We start from the raw sequence: 18,833 nt of genomic DNA on the forward strand, positions 1-18,833 counted from the left end.
CAGTTCAGGTATATGGTGTTCCACCGAAAAAGAAAAATCATTTTCTTATTGATGTCAGTATGATTTACAGCCAGGGGTTTGGTCACTTCAGAGATGGAATGATGACAATAACGATGTGCTGATGGGATGAACCGCGCTGCTACTCCTGTCTCTGTGTGGGCGTTGTTAAAACTCCTGAAGCGGGGAGGCAGTGCGTTTATTTACGCAGTATATTTCCCTCCTATTGGTCCGATTATAGAAGCTGTTCTGATGACAGCCAAATCTCCAGTGATAAAAAGATAGACGCCAAGACGCGCTAGAGAAACGGGTGTCGGAGGGCGGACAGCGAGCAGTTTCATGGTAGATGTGCCTCTGCGACTCTTAACAAGGCTGGAAGTATCGGTCCGATTCCTGAGGTACACTTTTTCTTTCTCTCAAACTTTAAACTAGAGAACATTTTATTGGTAATGATAACAAATAGACGAAGGAACATTAAAAAAAAACTTGCAGATACGTGCGCTAACCGCTAATCGCTAACGTGATTCTCAGTTTCTGTAATTTCTTTAATTCCAGTCTGGTGAAACATTTGATGTGGTGTTTCTCTCCCCTCACTGTGTGTGTGTGTGTGTGTGTGTGTGTGTGTGTGTGTGTGTGTGTGTGTGTGTGTGTGTGTGTGTGTGTGTCTGGATGTTTTTGAAGAATGGAGTGGTATGTCCTGGTGCTGATGCTGAGCTTGCCGCCCTGCATCCACACAGATTGTTCTTCACAGTGTCAGAAATGCGCGCAGCAAATCCTTAGCCCCGATGAAGCTTACAGCAGCCTGGTAAGAAAGTTCAAAAGGGAAATTTAAGATGACTTCATAATCTTGTTGCTGATCCAAAATGACAGAAAATTCTTCAGTGTGTTATTCTAACTGTAATCATCTAAATCTTGGAGTTAAAAATCAGGCAAAACCATTAATAAAATCTTGGAATATGCAGTAGCCTGTGTGTATATATAGTTTTGAAATTTCCCGTTTGACTGGATAGTAAGGCGCAGCCGCCGAGCTTTACCACAAACATAACTCACAAGTGGGAAATGTAACGTGCGTTCATGTATAGTGCGCCCTGCTGATGTCCCCTGGTTTCCCGATCTTGTCTGTGTCCTGCAGTCGTGCAGCGCCGATTGTGAGGGCCAGCTGGAGAGCTGCAGCCAGGCTCCGCGGTTGGCCGACTTCAGCCAAGATGAGGCTGCGGAGGAGGAGGAGAGCCAGCAGGCAGATCTGGTCAAACGCTACGGTGGCTTCATCAAGAGGATCGACAAGAACAAGAACAAAATATTCGCCTCTCCGTGGCGCGACAATTACATCCTGAAAGGTGCCTCGCTGCCCAAGAAATATGAGCTTTTTTTGAAGAAGCTGGAAGATAGAGACGCAGATACAGCGGAGCAGGCAGACGACACTCCAGAGGATCACATCCTCCGTGGTTATGTTAAACGTTACGGCGGCTTTTTACGGAAATTCGGCCCAAAGTCAAAGAGAAGTAGCTCTGTGGAGCAGGAGGACCAGGAGCCCGAGGAGCTGCAGAAGCGCTACGGAGGCTTCATGAGGAGAGTCCGACCAAAGTTGAACAACCTGAAGTGGGACAAGCGGTACGGAGGGTTTCTGCGCCGTCACTTCAAAATCTCTATGCGCTCAGTGGAGGAGCCCTATTTCTCCTATGACGAGCTGACCCTATAGACACAGTCGTAGGAGAACTCAAAGGAACTTGCACAGGTTTACTTGAAATGCCATAATTGAAGTACCATATGCCTGCTGAGCTCGCCTAGATTCGGCTGCCTTCTGTGTAACATTTGTGTAATTTGCATCATCGCCTTTCCTTCAATAAATGCTTGTTTAATAAAATCATAAATAAATTCACCCTCTTTTTAAATGTATTTGATTTTTTGCACACAGGACGATTTGGCGCGGTGTTCGCTTTGAGAGCGATTTAACAATTTTACGTTGTTGTTTCTCTTGTTGCGGCCGCTGTTTGCACTCTCAGGCTGGTTGTTTTTGTCCTCATTTTGAATTTCCCAGTAAAACGATGTAGGGTTTGTGTCAATGTTCCCGTTTTATTATTCAAAACAATACTTGACATAATAGATACTTACGTTAATTTTTAAAAACAATATATATAATTAATATTAACAAACAATGAAAATAATTCTGTTTACTTCTAACGACACCAAAAATCAAGGCCAACTCATCAGTCCGCTGCTGTCTGCGGACTGTACTTTGACACTTTACAGAATCTAAATGCCAGCTAAATTTTACACAACCTGAATATTTATTATTATTATATTAGGTTATTATTATTGTTGTTGTTGTTACACATTTTCCCAAGTTTTCCAAAATATAGATAAACAGTTTTACAGGATGAATATAACAGGAGCGCAGATGCCAAGAATTTGATCCTGAGACAGAAAACTGATGAATCTGTGAAGTCATTAAAACAGGATGCTGTTGCGCCACGGTGTGGGCAAGTGTCAGAAGTCTTCCCCCAGAACAGGAGTTAAAGCACTTTAATAATAAAGGCGTCATTCACGATGAATGAATGTGTATGGATTAGCTCATTTCTGCACCACAGGAGAATATGCAGATTTTATTAATTCCTTTTCTTATTATAAAGAAAAAAAGCAGAAGAAAAAAATAGAAATAGACTCGTTTGACATTTTTCTATTCTTACTGAACAAATTATTTACACTACCAGCTTTAGCATATCTCCTTCACTGTATAATTCTCATGTACATGGCTAATTTACAATGACAAGTTGAACTAAACAGCTGTGGGATGAAGCCAGGAGTGTCTGTAGGAAACCCACAAAGGTACAGGAAAAATCCACAGAAAAAGGGTTCAGCTGATCAGGAGGTTCAAAACCTTTTTTCCTGAGAGGAACTAACCGAACCCCACTGACTGCATGTCTTTGGACTGTGGGAGGAAGCCAGAGTGCCCGGAGAGAACAGGGGGAGAAAGGTGGAGTCACACTCAGGATCTTTTTACTGTGAGGCAACAGTGCGACCCACCGGGCCACCTGCTGCCCATGTAAAAAGATACGCAGACAAATGATCAAACAAAGACTAGACAAAGATAACCCGCTTCTCGTCCTGTGGTAGCTGGGAAAGGTTTTAGCCCTCCTGTGACTCTGATAGGTGATTGGATGGACAAAGTAACTGACATGTGCCATCCTGGAAAGCATCACAAAGCCATTTGGAGCTCCAGCAAACTTTAGTGAGATTCATTTGTGGTTCACCAATCTCACAGATGGAGAAAACTTGGAACAGTGGTGAAACTTCCCAGGAGTGGCTGCTCTACCAAAATTACTCTGAGTGCATAGACGAATCATCTGGGAGGTTATAAAACAAGCCAGAACAACATCTAAAGAACTGCAGGTATCACTTGGCCCAGTGGAGGTCAGAGTTCATGATCCAACAGAAAGAAAGAGACTGGACAAAAATGGCATCCTGGAGAGTTCCACGATGAAAATCACAGTTGGCCAAGAGCATCCTGATGATCCAAGACTTTAGGGAAAATATCCTGTGCACTGATGAGAAGGTTTGAGTCCCATTTATACTATACTAACCGGTCAAACATGGTACTGGTAGTGTGATAGTCTGGGGTCACTTTGCTGCTTCAGCACCTGGATGACTTTCTGTAACTGATAACAGTGAATTCTGCTCTTGATCAGAAAAAGTCCAGCCATCAGTTTGTACCCTGGAGCTCGAGCACATTTGTGTTATGCAGCACGTCCAACTCTGAATGCCAAAAACAACAAAAGTTTTACACTGCTGTAATCAAAACTCAGACTTGCATCAGAATCAGAGAAACTTTATTAACCCCAGAGGGAAAGTGAATAAATTGCATGATTCATGAAAGAAACCCTTCAGTGTGGATGAATTAGAACAATTCTGCAAAGAAAAACAGACCAATGTTGCTCCGCAGAAATGTGAATGACTCGGTGCCAGTCATCAGTTGATTGCTCTGTCAAGGGTAACACAACCAGTTCTTGGGTTTACAGTGCAATTACTTTTTTCTCATAACAGAAGACTATTTTCTAATATTAACATTTGTTCTATGACTTGAAATATGTAAGTGTGCAAATGCAAAAACTAAAGAACCTGCTGCAGATCTCTTCTAGTTAAGAGTTCTTCCACCAACCATCCGATGACTGGGGCTCGTGTCCAAGCTTGGAATGACTGCTGTAATCTGCTGCTTTGCTTATAAAGCTGAAGGATTTACTCATAAACTTCATGTTCTGGGGGAGAATAAAGCTTTTAATGCAAAGTAGGGTCACAAAACTTTAACGCAACAAGAGTAACGATCAATTAAATACCTGTACATTTGCTTTCCTCAATGTGGAGTATAAATAACACAAATTTTTTGTAATTTACATGTTAATGCTGAGTTCATGATACATACTCCAGCCAGCATAAGTCATGTACTGGTTAAGCTTCACATAAATGTTTTTTTTTACCCCATTTTAAAGTGTTCTCCTGACCACACCCAGTGTCCCAAAGCATCCCAAGAACAGGAGGTGGAGCAGGTCATCTACTGGAAGGTTGGTGGAGCTAAATCCCAACATGCTATCGGATGCATGTGTCAGAGGATGAATGTTAGACAGAAAAGCATAAAGCATGTTGTACAAAGTGCTTTGAGTTTTCAAGTAGAATAGAAAAGAACGATATAAGACCCAGTACATTAACAGTGTTTTATAATCCAAGTGAATTTAGAATCTATGAAGCCAGTAACATCACAGCAAACAGTCGTCCAAGGTCGGAACAATTCAAAAATCCCTTCACTCTTTTTTATAAAAATACATTTTACAAAAATCCTCAAGTCCTGAACTTTTCTTTAAAAAAAACAAGCATTTATTATCAAACTAAACAATCTTCCTGTGTGGAATAAACAGACAGACGTGATACATATTTTATTACAGATGAAATATACAGTCATAACACCTGTTCAGTTTCTAATGGAGATCTATGGATGTCTTGAAATGCATGAAATGGTGTGGAAAAGTCAAAGGGTTCATAGGCCTTCACCTCCACCTTCAGTCCACTCCAAACTGAAGCCAATCAGAAGCCAGATGAGGGAGCAAACAGCCAGGCTGTATTTCACTGCTGCTGGTCCCCGTCTTCCTCTTTAACCTGCTCTGGCTGACCTTTATCATCATCATCTAGCTGGTTTGCCTCCTCGGAATCGTCGGCAGTGGCTGCCAAGGCGTCGACAACACTGATGGTGCCAACCTGCTGTTGGACAGCGGCGCCCTGTGTGGTGGCCAGACCCTGCAGCGTCACCAGCTGGAACTGAGGTCCCACCAACTTAACAAAGGCCCCGGAGGCTGCTTGGCTGCTGGCCCCAGCTGCCCCTTCCTGACCGGCAGCAGTGGACAAAACTGTCAAGTTAGAGCCATCAGCTGAAAGCTCTGACCCAGAGAGCGAGGAGGTCAGGAGGGTGTACGCGCCAACATTGGTGCTGGGCTGGGCTCCTGCCACGGTCAGCACCTTCCCCAGTGGGAGGCTGGTCAGCTGGCTAAGAGGCAGGGTGATCTGGGTGGGTGCAGCATTGACTGAGGCAGGACCGGAGACAGCACGCGTCAGCCGGGGACGCTTGGGCCCGGGAGGCGCAGGCACTGGCGTGAGGGTCATCAGGACGTTGTTGAGGTGCTGTGATTTGCTCTTCAGCTCCTTGGCTCGCTTCCTGTGCTCGTCACACTGCTGCTCCAGGGCTACAGGGGGAGACGGTGAAGTACCACAAGATTGCTGTTACTCCTTCATGCAGAATGCAGTCATTTCTACAAAGTTACACAAATCACAAGCACAAGAAAGGCCACTTAGGATTCTGCACTGACCGGCTAAGCTGCGAGTGTACTGCTCTCTGTAACGGTCCATCTGGCTCTTGTGACTTGCCAGAACCTTTTTCACAAGGTCCAACATTCCAAAGTTCTGCACTATGTTGTTGAGTAAAACAGCATCTGAGAAACAGAGCAGTCACGCTGTGTCATTTCACAATCGGTATTTTTATTAGTCATCTGTGGCAGGTGACTAACCGACCCACACCTGTGTGTGTTTCTAACCTTTGACCTGCAGCGGTGGGTCACACACTCTCTCCTGCAGCCCCTTCAGCACCTCCTGCAGCTCATTCTGGAAGTCCTCTACCACCTCTTCCAGCAGCCCTGCCTCCTTCACCGCACGCCAGAACGCAATGGAGTCCTCTGTGCATACAAACACACACATCAATAACATGATTACCTCTCTGAGTCAAGTGACTCCACTTGATGGTGTCTGTGTGTATGTAGGTTGTTGATCACCTCCGATGGCTGTGACCCAGCCTGAAGCTTCCTCCATCACCTCTGGAAATGATGCTGCAGCTCCATTCACTACAACAGAGACGGCACACGTGGTTGCAGTGCAGACTGTGGTGCTGGTTCAGAAGCTCCACTCATCTGTGCTGTGCGTTGGCTTCACTTTATATTTATTTATAACAATGACGTACTCCTGGATGCAAAGTCACTCACACTGTGACTGAATTACTGCCAAATGGGATTTTTCACAGGTAACATGTTTTCCCAGTCTTCACTAAAACTAGCTTGGATATAGCAAGTCAGGTTTTCTGTTTGCCTGTGACTATACTGCTGGATGAAGGTTTTAAAAAGCTCTTAAAACTGTGCTCACACTCATACATGGGGCCAAAGCCGAACCTAAAATCTGTGTTGGCAGCATTACATTAACTGAGGCTAATGCTAAAGATTACTGATTAATCTTCATGATTCTGACCTCATCGTGTTTGCAAACCTGCACACGGAGATGTAACACACTCCTCTGCAAAGTTATTTTTGTTTTCAGTATAGTGTACAGAATCTGTTAATTTTTACTGTTTAAAAGTGTCTATTTTTGCTTCATCACAGTCATTATTTTTATGTAGTGTATTTGATTTGCACCAAATCATTTTGTAAAAGGACTTACAATCAGCTGATGAAGGCGTGGCAGGAATCACATCGTCTGACGAATCAGTGCTGATGGACACTTTAGTTCCCACCAGGTCTATTTTAGTACTGCGGCAGGTGTTGGAGCAGACCTTTGTGTGGTGATAGAAGTCCAGTTCACCAGAGTCCATGATCTTCCTGTGAAATTAAATATGATGAAAGGCTGTCAGGCACAATTTGCTGTAACTGTCTATCATGTCTGACAGAAGAGTGCCATCGTGACGCAAAACATGCTGAAAATAAGTTACAATGCAAACCAAAGGCCAAAAAAATATCTAGGGGAGAGTTTAAGTATAGACAATAAATAAATAACCAGAGAACGTGGGATTCTCTACAAGTTTATGAATAAATTAAATGCAAACAGGGGAGGGAAGAAGATATACACACAAAAAAAGGGAAATTTAAACAATTTAAATTACTAGTTTGAATGAAAAAGTTCTTTTTTAATGCATTGCACCCGAGACTGTGAGACCAACAGGCCCTCTACTGGTTGCTGTCGGGAACAACAAGCCGGCTTGTCTCTTTTTTCACTCGTAAAATCTCAGATATCTACCGTCAACTTAACTCTGCAGGAGCGTCTGACTCTGAAGTAGACTTCCTGTTTCCCCCACTGTTTTCCTCACATTTATTTTCAAGCTTTACTCTTCTCTCCATAACTTATGTATCTAATCTTATTTAAAAAAAATCTACATTGTTCACCTGTCACCTTGACCCTCTTCCACTGTGTTAGTTAAAGCCTGTCTTCTGGATTACCAGTGACCTTCTGATGGCAGCTGATTCTGGTCTCCTATATATCCTCATTCTTCTTGACAGCATTTGATACCATTTCTCACACTATCCCCACATACCACGCCCCTCCCCCCGGCTTGGATATCTCTCAGACCACACTCAGTTTATCCAATTTTAATCACGCTCTTCAAGTCTCTAACCTGTTTCTGCTGGTGTGCCCCAGGGTTCAGTATTAGGGCCTCTTTTGTTCATTATTTACATGCTCTCTCTTGGACATATATTCTGAAAATATAATATCCATTTTCCCTGTTATGCTGATGACACCCAGCTCTACATTTCTTCTAAACCCAATTCATCCCTCCCACCTACCTCCCTCTCAAACTGTCTCATCGAGATTAGATCCTGGTTCTCCTCCAATTTTCTTAAACTTAACAGTAATAAAACTGAAGTTTTACTCATTGGCACAGCCTCTATTAACCAAATCCCACAGTTTTTCCATTAACATTGAACGTTCTCCCACCCTTCCCTCCCCTCAGGTTAAGTTTAGGTGTCATACTTGATAATACTCTTTCATTCCAGTCTCACATTAATTACATAACCCGGTCTGCATACTTCCACTTACGTAATATTAACCGACTCCGCCCCTTCCCTCCTACCCATGCTGCTGCCATCCTTGTCCATAGTCTTATTACGTCCCGTACTGATTACTGCAATTCCCTCTTATTTGGTCCCCCTAAAAGGTCCCTTCATAAACTCCAACTTCTAACTCGTACTCCGTCAAGAGCTCAATAAAGATTTATCGGGGAACACAATATATGACCCTGGAAGAATAAACAACATTTTTAGGGATTTCTATGAAACTTTATATTCACCACAAATAAACCCGTCTAAAAATGAAATTGATTTGTTTCTTGACAACGTAAGTCTTCCAAAATTACTAGACAGTCAAGCAATGGCACTGGATTCGCCACTGACGCCAGGTGAACTCCAGGAAGCCCTGATAAGTATGCCCAATAATAAGGCTCCAGGTCCAGACGGCTTTCCTGCAGAATTCTACAAAGAATTCTGGACAATTTTGGCACCAGTATTCCATAGAATGTTGCAGGAAATCGAGAAAAATGGCAGACTACCACCAAATATGAATTCTGCCAACATTAGTCTCCTGCTAAAACCAGGAAAAGATCCTTTATTTCCCTCAAGTTATCGTCCAATATCCCTTATAAATGTAGACCTTAAAATAATCTGCAAAGCTCTCTCGAAGAGATTAGAGAAAATAACCCCCCTCTTAATTCATCCTGACCAAACTGGTTTCATAAAAGGTCGGCACTCCTCAACAAACACTCGTAGATTACTTAATTTAATAGACTACTCATACAATAAAAACATTGAAACCATAATATTATCTCTAGATGCAGAAAAAGCATTTGACAGAGTTAACTGGAAATTTTTATTTGCAACTTTACACAAATTTGGTTTTGGAAACTCTTTCATAAACTGGATAAGAATATTATACAATTCCCCAACAGCTCGTATCAGAACAAATGACCAGACATCCTCCAGCTTTTGTCTCCTGAGGGGCACCAGACAGGGATGCCCACTCTCCCCTTCACTTTTTGCAATTTTTATCTAGCAGCAGAACCTCTAGCAGCAGCATTTAGACAGGCTACAACAATTAAGAGCATAAAATGTAAGAACGTAGAACATAAAATCAGTCTCTATGCGGATGATGTGTTACTTTTTCTGCAAAACTCACAAATCAACCTCTCTGAGGTAATTACTCTAATAAACTGGTTTTCAAGAGTTTCAGATTATTCAATTAACTGGCCAAAATCTACAGTTCTTCCCATTAACTGCTCCTTCCATAATTCTTCTTCTGCCCCACTACAATCTGGAAATATTAAATATTTAGGTATTAATGTTTCTCCTAAGCTTTCAGACTTAACTAAATTAAACCACATCCCACTTCTAAAGAAAATAGAGGGCGATCTGACTAGATGGAAATCTCTACCCATATCACTCATGGGAAGGGTCGCCACTATAAAAATGATGATCTTGCCAAAAATAAATTACTTATTTTTAATGATCCCTAACAAACCATCACAAGATTGGTTCAGATCTCTGGATTCATATATTTCTAAATTCCTTTGGAAAGATAAACCCCAGCGTATCAGCTTAAAAACGCTACAAAGAACCAAGGATAGAGGAGGATTAGATCTGCCTAATTTTCACCAATACTTCTTAGCCAACAGGCTTCAGTTCATCTCAGAATGGTTAAAATGTACCCTCTTAGATGAGCCCTGGCTAGATGTTGAACAGGCACTATGCAATGATCTAGAGATTTCAGACCTACCATTTATTAGCTCAAACATCAAAAGACATGAATGCTTTAAAAGCAACAACATCAGCTTTTCTCTGACAGCATGGTGGGAGTTTCTAAAAATAATGGAATCTTCATTAATCCCATGCAAACGTACACCTATCTGGAATAACCCTGACATATTACAAAACAATAATATGATTAATTTCCCAGAATGGAGTTGTAAAGGAATTAAATACTTAGAACATATATTAGAGGGAACAGAATTTATTCCATTTGACAGACTAGTTACACAATATGGGATCAACAAGAAAAGATTTTTAGAATATCAACAAATTAAATCCATAGTAAAAAAGAAATTTAACCTCAGTCAAGTTGAATTACAAACACCACCAAGTGCGGTACATTTTCTTACTCTTAAATCCCCCAAATTATTATCTAAAATATACAGAACACTTTCTAAAATAGATGAATCAATATCCCTTCCTATTGCAAAGTGGGAAGCAGATTTATCAGTCAGCTTAGACCAAAACGTCTGGTCTCAGATTTGCTTAAAAACCTTTAAATTGATTAAAAATCCCAGTCTGCAATTAATACAATACAAAATACTACATAGAGTGCACTATACAGGTCATCGAATGTTCAAGATGGGCTTTACATCCGCCAACAACTGCTCACACTGTCAAGGCAATACACCAGACAATTACATCCACGCTCTTTGGTTCTGTCCACCAGTGCAGAAGATATGTGAAGACTTATCAAAGTGTCTGAAATGTAAAATTCCAACCTCCCCTTTAGTATGCTTGTTGGGAAATTTGGATGATGTCACTACAGAAACTAATACAGTCCACATGGTTTTTACTGCCCTATGCATCGCCAAGAAAACGGTCCTCATGAACTGGAAAAATAAAAATAATCTTAATTCTAGCCAATATAGAAACTATCTAATAGATCACATTAGTCTCGATATAGCCTCTGCCACCACATTAGATCAATCCCTCTGGGCTCCTTTGATCAGCTCCATCACCTAGCGGGGGTAGGGGGTCGTGGTTTGGTCCCGCCTTAGCTATTGTGGTTGATGTGGAGGTTGGGACGGGCTTAGGGCACCTGGAGGACCCCTAGAGACGTTATCCCTGGAGGGCTTAACCCAGGGGTTGTGTTCATAACCTGGTTAGTGGCTCTGGTCGCTCTTAGAGGTTGTTCTCCTCGTGGCTGCGTGCAGCGGGGCTGGAGGATGGTCTGTGCTGGTGGACGTAGGTTACTGGCCTGGTGGCCTGGCTGCCCCTGAGTGGATCCGGGGCAGGCGTGGGGGTTTGGGGTTCGGGGGTGCTTCGCCTCCGTGCTGGGGCTCTGGCTGGGCCTTGGGGGCTTCGGTCCTCGTCGGTGTGTCGCCGAGGTTGTGGGCGGGTGGGTGCACGGGGGCTCAGCCCTGGCGCAGGGGGCCTCTTGTGCATCGGCCTAACCGGGGGGCTCTTCAACTGGCAGGGAGGTTGTTCCATCCTTGCAGGAGTCCACTCTGCAGGTGGGGGAGAGACATAGGAGAGGTGGAGAATAAACTTAACCTGGGTGTCTGTTGTCTTGTGTAGTCTGGGAGATGATTGAATGTTGGGGTGGGTACAGTTTCCTCTGCGGTGGGGTAGGGTGGGCTGCCCCGGGTCCTGTGGGGCTTGGCGGTGCTGCTGCCGTAGGCCCCGGTCTGGATGGGCCTGGGCTCCCTTGCCTTGGTGGATACCAGAGGACGGGGGTGCCTACTGGGGTCAGCAGGGGAGCTGGCCCTAGGGAGGGGCATCCTCCCCTCCCTTCTTTTCCACCCCATCCCTGGCTACCTCCCTCTTCCCGCTCCACCACACCCACCCACACAGGTAGGGCCTTGGGGTGCGGGTGTGTCACCAGGGTGCAGGGGAGACATTTCCCCCCCCGTCCTCTTCTGGCCACCTGTGCCTCAATTTTATCTCACAACTTAGACATCCACATTACTTACACTCTCATAACACACACATATATATATATATATATATAGGGCCTTGAGGGTGGGCACGTTAACGGCGTCCAGTAGACGGTCTGTGTATTCAAACCTACCTCTGGCGCCGGTGCCCACCTCTCAATTTTAAATCCATGTAGACATTGAGGGTTCTCGGGAGGGGCCGTGCTAACACCTGCTGCTCTCTGGCAGCAGCACCATGCTCTCCCTTGTTTTAAATGCACTTTAGAGCAACACGCAGCAACACTACACTTGAGCGGGAGGAGGGAGGTATGGGGTCTTAACACACCCCCGTTCTCTACTAGCAATCGGGGCGGGGGGGGGGGGGGCTGGGAGGAGATGCTGGCTGTCCGATTGGCCTCCCTGCTGCTGCGGAGCCTGGGACGGTCTGCTTGCCTCCACTCCGGAGGGAAGGGTAACATCTCTTCGGTCTGGGTGCCGTTTCCCCCTCTGGGGGCGAGGGTACCTGGACCCGGGGTATAGAGTATGTTTGGGGAGTGTGATTGTGTGTACATGTCCATTTACGTTTATTCCTACGTTGGGTGAGTGCTGAGTGTTTGTATATGTGTGCATGAGGGTGGGAATGCATGTCTGTGTCTGTGTGTGCCTGTTTGTCTGTGTCTATATGTCAGGTCGGGTCTTAGACTCACCTCTCTGGGAACTCCCAGGCCCTCCAAAGTGTGGAGGCCTATCTCCCCTCACCACACTCCCTGCCGGTGACTGATGCCCTCAGGGGTCGGTGCATTGGTGGTTCTTAGTGTCCGGGGCTGGGCGCTCAGGTATGTACCAGCTCACTCCCGGTGGCTACTTGGCGGGGCCTGGCGCCTGTTGCTCGGTCAGGCCTCTTCCGGGGCGCGGGGGGCCCTCGGGCCTCCAGCCTCTGTGCCTGCGGCTCGGTTCACTCTGGCACAGATGGCTGCTGGCAGAGCCGGCGGGCACGCCGGTGCAGCCCCCTCTAGCTTCTGCCCGGTGGCTACCGGGTGACCCCTCGTCTGGGGATCCTCAGCCCTTCCCATGAAGGTGGCACGGATGCCCCTCCGGTGGTCCTCCTTGGGCTCTTGCACTCTGGGGCCTCTGGATGTCTGGGGCCTGGATCTCCTCCATGCCTGCTTCATGCCCTGGGGGACAGGGCTATGGCTCTCTACATCCTCTTGCAGACCATTACATGGGGAAACCATTTGAATACAAACGCGCCGATCCACACAAGTGTGCACACGGGTGTTCACTGTTCGTAGACTTAAATCACACCTTTCTTGGCTGCTACTTCAAAGCACATTGTGCGCTGTCTGTCCTGCGTGCTGCACAACAACATTCAATATTTAGTATTTACTGCTGTTTACACTTAGCTAGATTAATGCGATGGTGTTGTGTTTAGTATGTTGCTTTGGGTTTTTTTGCTTGTTTTCTATTCTTTTTCTCTCAACAGGTGATCCCGGAGATATTTTTTTTCCCCCCTTTCTCACTGTCCCTCTCCCCTACTGTTTTTCTTTTCCTTCCTCTTTTTTTCTCCCTTTCCTATCCCTCACTCATGTCTGTCCCTTCTGTAACAACTGAAAATAAAATAAAATAAATAATAAAAACAAAGGTCGATCAAATGGACCAATACGGCAATGCCATGATGATCCATTTGGCAAAATAAATCCATTGGGTATCCTTGTTGGTCTTCAGACAACAATTCTGACGGCTAAAGAACCAAATGGGACAGGCAAAAAAAAAAAAAAAAAAACAGCTCATATTACCCCAGTTCTTCAGCAGCTTCACTGGTTGCCCATAGAAGGATAAACTTTAAAATCTTACTTCTCACGTACAAATGTATCCATAAATCTGATCCTTCCTATTTGTGTGACCTGCTCCATATCACCATTGTTTCCCGCCCTCTCAGATCCTCATCTGCTATTCATCTTACTGTTCCGTCCTCACGTCTGATCACTCCGGGGAACAGAGCCTTCAGCTCTGCTCCTCGGCTCTGGAACTCTCTTTCTCCATCCATTAGAAATATAAGCTCTCTTCCTGTATTTAAGTCACAGCTCCAAACTCATCTGTTCAAACTGGCTTATTTGCGTTAGTGCTGATTTTATCTGTTGTCAAGTTCTGTTTTGCAATTTTAACTTATTTTATGTATTTTATGACTATTGCTCCTTTTATTAATGATGTTCTTTGTAAGGTGACCTTGGCTTTTTAAAGACACCCTCAAATAAAGTCTATTATTATTATTATTTTTATTATTATTATTAAAGTCAAAATTTTGCAGAAGAAATGATGATGTTAAAGGTGGAGTAAAGAGACTTAGCCTTTGTATGGGTTGAACCCAGTTATGAGAGTGAGAGGACGTTTAAGCCGCTCAGTGATGCCACATGATTTCAAGCAGCATTCATTTTACCTAAATACTCTCATATTACACCTGAGACAAACTCATCATATTACAGCCCACGCTGGAAGGAATCATATGATGGCTAACTTGTGTGAAAGATTTTAAATATCGGGGGGAAATCGAGCCATCAGGCCAGATCCTGGCTGGATCTTTTATATGTAAGCGTCAACATGTCCGACCAGTGGGTGTGTTGAGATTCAAACCTGTGCACGATTTTTAGTGAAATCACCTATGCCGTCAATTTGAAGCTCCTACGTCGCCTCGTTTTCCAATTACTGCATTCACAAACTTAGGTGTCCACGGCACCCGCCCTCCCAGCGAGGTGACGACAGTACAAAAGGCTGATTTGAGATCGCAAACTAACACACAATGTAACACGATCAAGTCTGATGAAGGCAGCTATAAAAAGTCCTGCACACAAGCACTCTGAAAAGGTTAAATACTGGATTCTCTCAAATTACATTGTGTTGAAAAACATACTGCACAGTGGGGTTTGTATCCACTACAGTTACTGTCTATTAATAACAAGTCCAGACCTGAGCATGGTGCCATTGAGTCGGATAGCTCTCTTCCAGTCCTTCAGAGTGGATTTCCCTGCTAAACACACAAACTCCTTTGGGCTGATGAGCTGCTCATTGAACTGATCAGAGGGGAAAGAAAAACAAGTCAGTGTAGATTCAGGACAAGCTAAGTGCTTTAAAAACGACTGTGTACCTGGACACATTTCACATTTATCCCAGGGCAGACGAATTTCTTCCAGATCAGAGTGGCTTTGACGTCTCCACATGTGATTGGGTAGAACACGTCAGCTTCCACATCCACCTCTTCACTTAATTTCACTGCAAAGACAGAGATGCACACATCTTCATAAGGACACTGAGTAAACTGTAAAGTAAACCATCACTTACACGTTCTTTTATTTACTTCTGAAAAATTCAGAAGAGTGAAAAATGGCACGGCAGTTTATTCTTTACAGAAAATTATGCAAACAAAGTTGAAAACAAGAAAAATAAATCCAGCTGAAGCTAATAAAGAAAAAGAAAAGTTCAGTACCAATGACTGCGTCTTCCTTTGCCAGTGAATCTGCTCTGATGGCTTCTGCTTCCATTGGTGCTACTGTGAGGACATTCTCCCTGAGGGGGAAAAAAACAGCAAACTTCTGCATATCAGTACATCTGCTGTACGTGATTTCATGTACAATATGTTATTTTGTATATATATGACTGTCAAGTAACTGGAGTTGGCAGACCACCTACAGTCTGTTCTTTATGTAGCTATTCTGCATCTTATTACAGTTGTTTGAGTTTATTTTTAATGTTGTATCTCTCTCACTTTGTATGACAGTCATTTTATTTTATTTATTTTCCATTTTTGTACATGTTGAGTGATTTTACATTTCTGTGTTTGTTGCATTTCTTTGTAGCGTGCACTTTTGCATATTTTTATTTTGTGTTTTTGTTGACATCTTGCTCATCTTTGGACCCGTTTGTGTCTCTGTATCTCTTTATAGCAGTTTTGCATTTCTATCTCACTATTACTCATCTTATATCTTTCAGTAAATTTGCCCCTTCACATTTATTTTGCATTTTGACCACAAGGCCATGTGCAGTGAGTATGTTACCCGGTCTGAGGGGTCAACTCTGCAGTCACCAGCACTGCTTTATCCTCCTCTGCCACAGACGGGAGGTCCTCGCTCCCCGACTCCGGTATGGTGACGATCACAACCTCATTCATTTCCTGCATGTTTACCTCTGATGAAGCCATGAAGACTCGGAGGAGCTCACCTACAGCCAGGTGACAGCAGGGGGTGGACAGATGTTACTGATTGTATAATGTTGTAAAAGATTTAGTAATTAGAATAAATGATCTTCTGACTATAGCAAAACCACACCATAGTTCAGAGAAGGGTGGGAATGTGCAGAATTATTCCAGTAATACTGGAAATGACTGCAGAGCGTCCGTAACTGTATACGGGGGCTAAATGGCTGCTAGCTGTAGTAAACAATGACAGCATCTAGTGTGTACTTTTTCTACACTGAAAAACTACAGGAGACATCACTGTTTTGTGACGGAATTAAATTGTTGGGGTTTGAATTTGTTTGCAACAAACTAACTAACATATTGAAATGAACTGAACGTGTTTGCTTTCTTGGCCTGATCGCACAGAATGTAACGACGCTCCCGCAGATTAGAGTATTATAGAGGGAGCTGAATAAGCTTACCTTGGCCTTGGGACGTAATGTTGAAAACGGTGTGTTGGTGTCGTCCCGACAGAAAGGATGCTATCTAGTAAATCTGAACCTATTCCAGTAAATTACTGTCAAAATATAAAGCTGCTGATATCCGTCTCTTTTCGTCTTCATACAGAACACTGTCGCTCTATTTTTAAGATTTCTGAAGCCTAAATTTGAAAACAAATACAATTAAGATTTCCTGCTCGTACCCAGCTAGCATGAATAGTTTTCTGTATAGTTCTTCTTCCTTTGTTATTTTTCTTGGTGGTTGGCGCTCCCAGATGGTACATTACTGCCCTCGATTGGTGTGGAGGCTGAAATGCCACAAAATACAGAAAACAGAAGCTACCTAACAAATTAGGCTGTCTTAAAAATGAAATATAGCCTGATAGTTTTCACGTCTTCAGTTCTTTATAAATAAATCAATAAGGTCCAGTTTCATTTCCGTTTTTGGATCAGTTGTCTATGCATACCCTCATATTTCCAGCATTGCAATAAAACATGTATTGTTCTCCACTGCAGACACATTTTCCTGTGTGGTATTTTTCTGTTTAAACCAGTGTGTAAAGTCTAAGTCCAGATATGACTGTCTCCTCTCTGCTGTTCTTTCTTGTGCTTCTCGTTTCTCTGTTTTCCTTTGAATTTTGTAAAAGCACTGTCCCTTCATATCTTCCTTTCAGTGCTTTCGCCATCTTTCCTATATTCCTTGTCGTGTTATGCCCTTCATCCTTGCCCTAACAGAGTCTGTTTGGCGAGATCAGCTGAAAGACTCTTTGTGGCTTCCTTTGCTGTCCTATCAGCCATTTCAAGTCTTTTAACTTCACAACTTGTGCAGAATGTCCTGTTGCTGTCCAAATGTCTGTGTGTGTGCGTGTGTGTGTGTGTGTGTGTGTGTGTGTGTGTGTGTGTGTGTGTGTGTGTGTGTGTGTGTGTGTGTTGTATTTTCTGTTCAGTGATTGCTCCATTCCTAAGGTTCTCCATTCCTAATGCTCTTAGGAGCATTACATTAAAACCATCTCCGAATTAAAAAATAAGAAAGCTATCCAGACTTTTTACATGTTTCTATATTTACTAAGTTTCTATAAGTTTTTGTACAGCTAATTGTTCTTGCTAATAATAAGAAGGAAACAGTTAAAATGCTATAAGCATGAGAACAAAAGGATTATTACTTTTCTAAAATGTATTTATTTATTTTGCAACAAAGCTAGATCACAGAGCCTTGCAATAGAAATTGGCAGCACACACTAGCAGCCATAGCAGCACAGAAGTTTCAGAATTTTCTAAAGTAAGAGATTAAACAAGACATTTATGGGTGTTATCAGCAAACATAAATGAAATTAATTTGTTCCTGAAAACATGCAAGTGCATCAATCACCAAAGACTTAGCAGATTTGGGGCTTATTATCATTAGGCTAGGATAATGTTGATAACAAACAACAACAGGCAAACAACGTGGTTTGTAAGCATGTCTAACAACATCAGGGCATGGTCCTATTGAGACAACCAATGGAGTCCTGGAGTCTCCTCCCACATATGGACCAGGAAATCACTGAGCTCCAAAACAGTCTGAGGTGTAACCTGGTGGTGTTGGATAGACCAAAAATAAAGTCCCAGAGGTTTTCTATTAGATGGTATCAATTCCATCATCCTCCAGGAACTACCTTCCTGCTCTCACCACATAAGGAATATATAAATATATTGTGTTGACTGTCAAGTCTATTTTATGTACAGAACACATTTAAAGAGGAGAAACTGCCCCCAAGTATTTTGAGGACAGACACATTCAAATTCCAGGTTAATAGTTTTTAAAAAAGTTTTAAAATACACTAAAGGTTAAAAGGTGTGTTTATTGTGTTAATTAATTATTGTGGAAAGTGGAAATAACAGTGACTTAGTAGTCATTATAATGTGTTTGCAAATGTATGATGATCATGGCTGCTCTCCTCGAAATAAGCTGCCTTTATAAGTTACAGTATCAGTATTGATATGCAGGCCCTGTATCGGATCAATACCAAAATTTGCAATATCATCGCATAGCACTAGTGGGAGGGAGACCTCACGATAAAATGATGGAGATGAGATGTGAATGGGCAAAAAAATAAAATAAAATAAAATAGGAATCTTTACTACAGTGACCTTTTTGTTGCCGTCATTTTTCTCATTACCCAGCGGGTCAGAGGAAGTGCTGCCTGACAAGCAGATCTCAGGGAGAAATCTCACT

At 43.1% G+C, this 18,833-nt stretch overlaps 2 protein-coding genes across 3 annotated transcripts; one reads left to right on the forward strand and one right to left on the reverse strand.

The window, feature by feature from the left end:
• The first annotated feature begins 236 nt into the window (after positions 1-236).
• Positions 237-1,876, forward strand: pdyn (prodynorphin). Its single transcript, XM_085146735.1, has 3 exons — positions 237-395; positions 679-802; positions 1,130-1,876. Exons 1-3 carry the CDS (start codon positions 337-339, stop codon positions 1,694-1,696), a joined length of 750 nt encoding a protein of 249 aa, XP_085002861.1. The 5' UTR covers positions 237-336; the 3' UTR covers positions 1,697-1,876.
• A 1,621-nt stretch (positions 1,877-3,497) lies between these two features.
• Positions 3,498-16,895, reverse strand: gmeb2 (glucocorticoid modulatory element binding protein 2). Of its 2 annotated transcripts, XM_085146730.1 has the most exons (10): positions 16,601-16,887; positions 16,000-16,162; positions 15,432-15,511; positions 15,093-15,217; positions 14,915-15,018; positions 6,961-7,118; positions 6,306-6,374; positions 6,072-6,209; positions 5,847-5,969; positions 3,498-5,723 (listed from the first exon to the last, which is right to left on the reverse strand). In XM_085146730.1, exons 2-10 carry the CDS (start codon positions 16,140-16,142, stop codon positions 5,110-5,112), a joined length of 1,554 nt encoding a protein of 517 aa, XP_085002856.1. In that variant the 5' UTR covers positions 16,143-16,162; positions 16,601-16,887; the 3' UTR covers positions 3,498-5,109. The 2 variants fall into 2 exon arrangements, with proteins under 2 accessions (XP_085002856.1, XP_085002857.1); XM_085146731.1 differs by lacking the exon at positions 16,000-16,162 and having other exon boundaries at positions 16,601-16,895.
• Positions 16,896-18,833: the final 1,938 nt, after the last annotated feature.

Source organism: Neolamprologus multifasciatus, chromosome 20 (assembly GCF_963576455.1).
Source record: "Neolamprologus multifasciatus chromosome 20, fNeoMul1.2, whole genome shotgun sequence".
Classification (NCBI taxonomy): Eukaryota; Metazoa; Chordata; class Actinopteri; order Cichliformes; family Cichlidae; genus Neolamprologus; species Neolamprologus multifasciatus.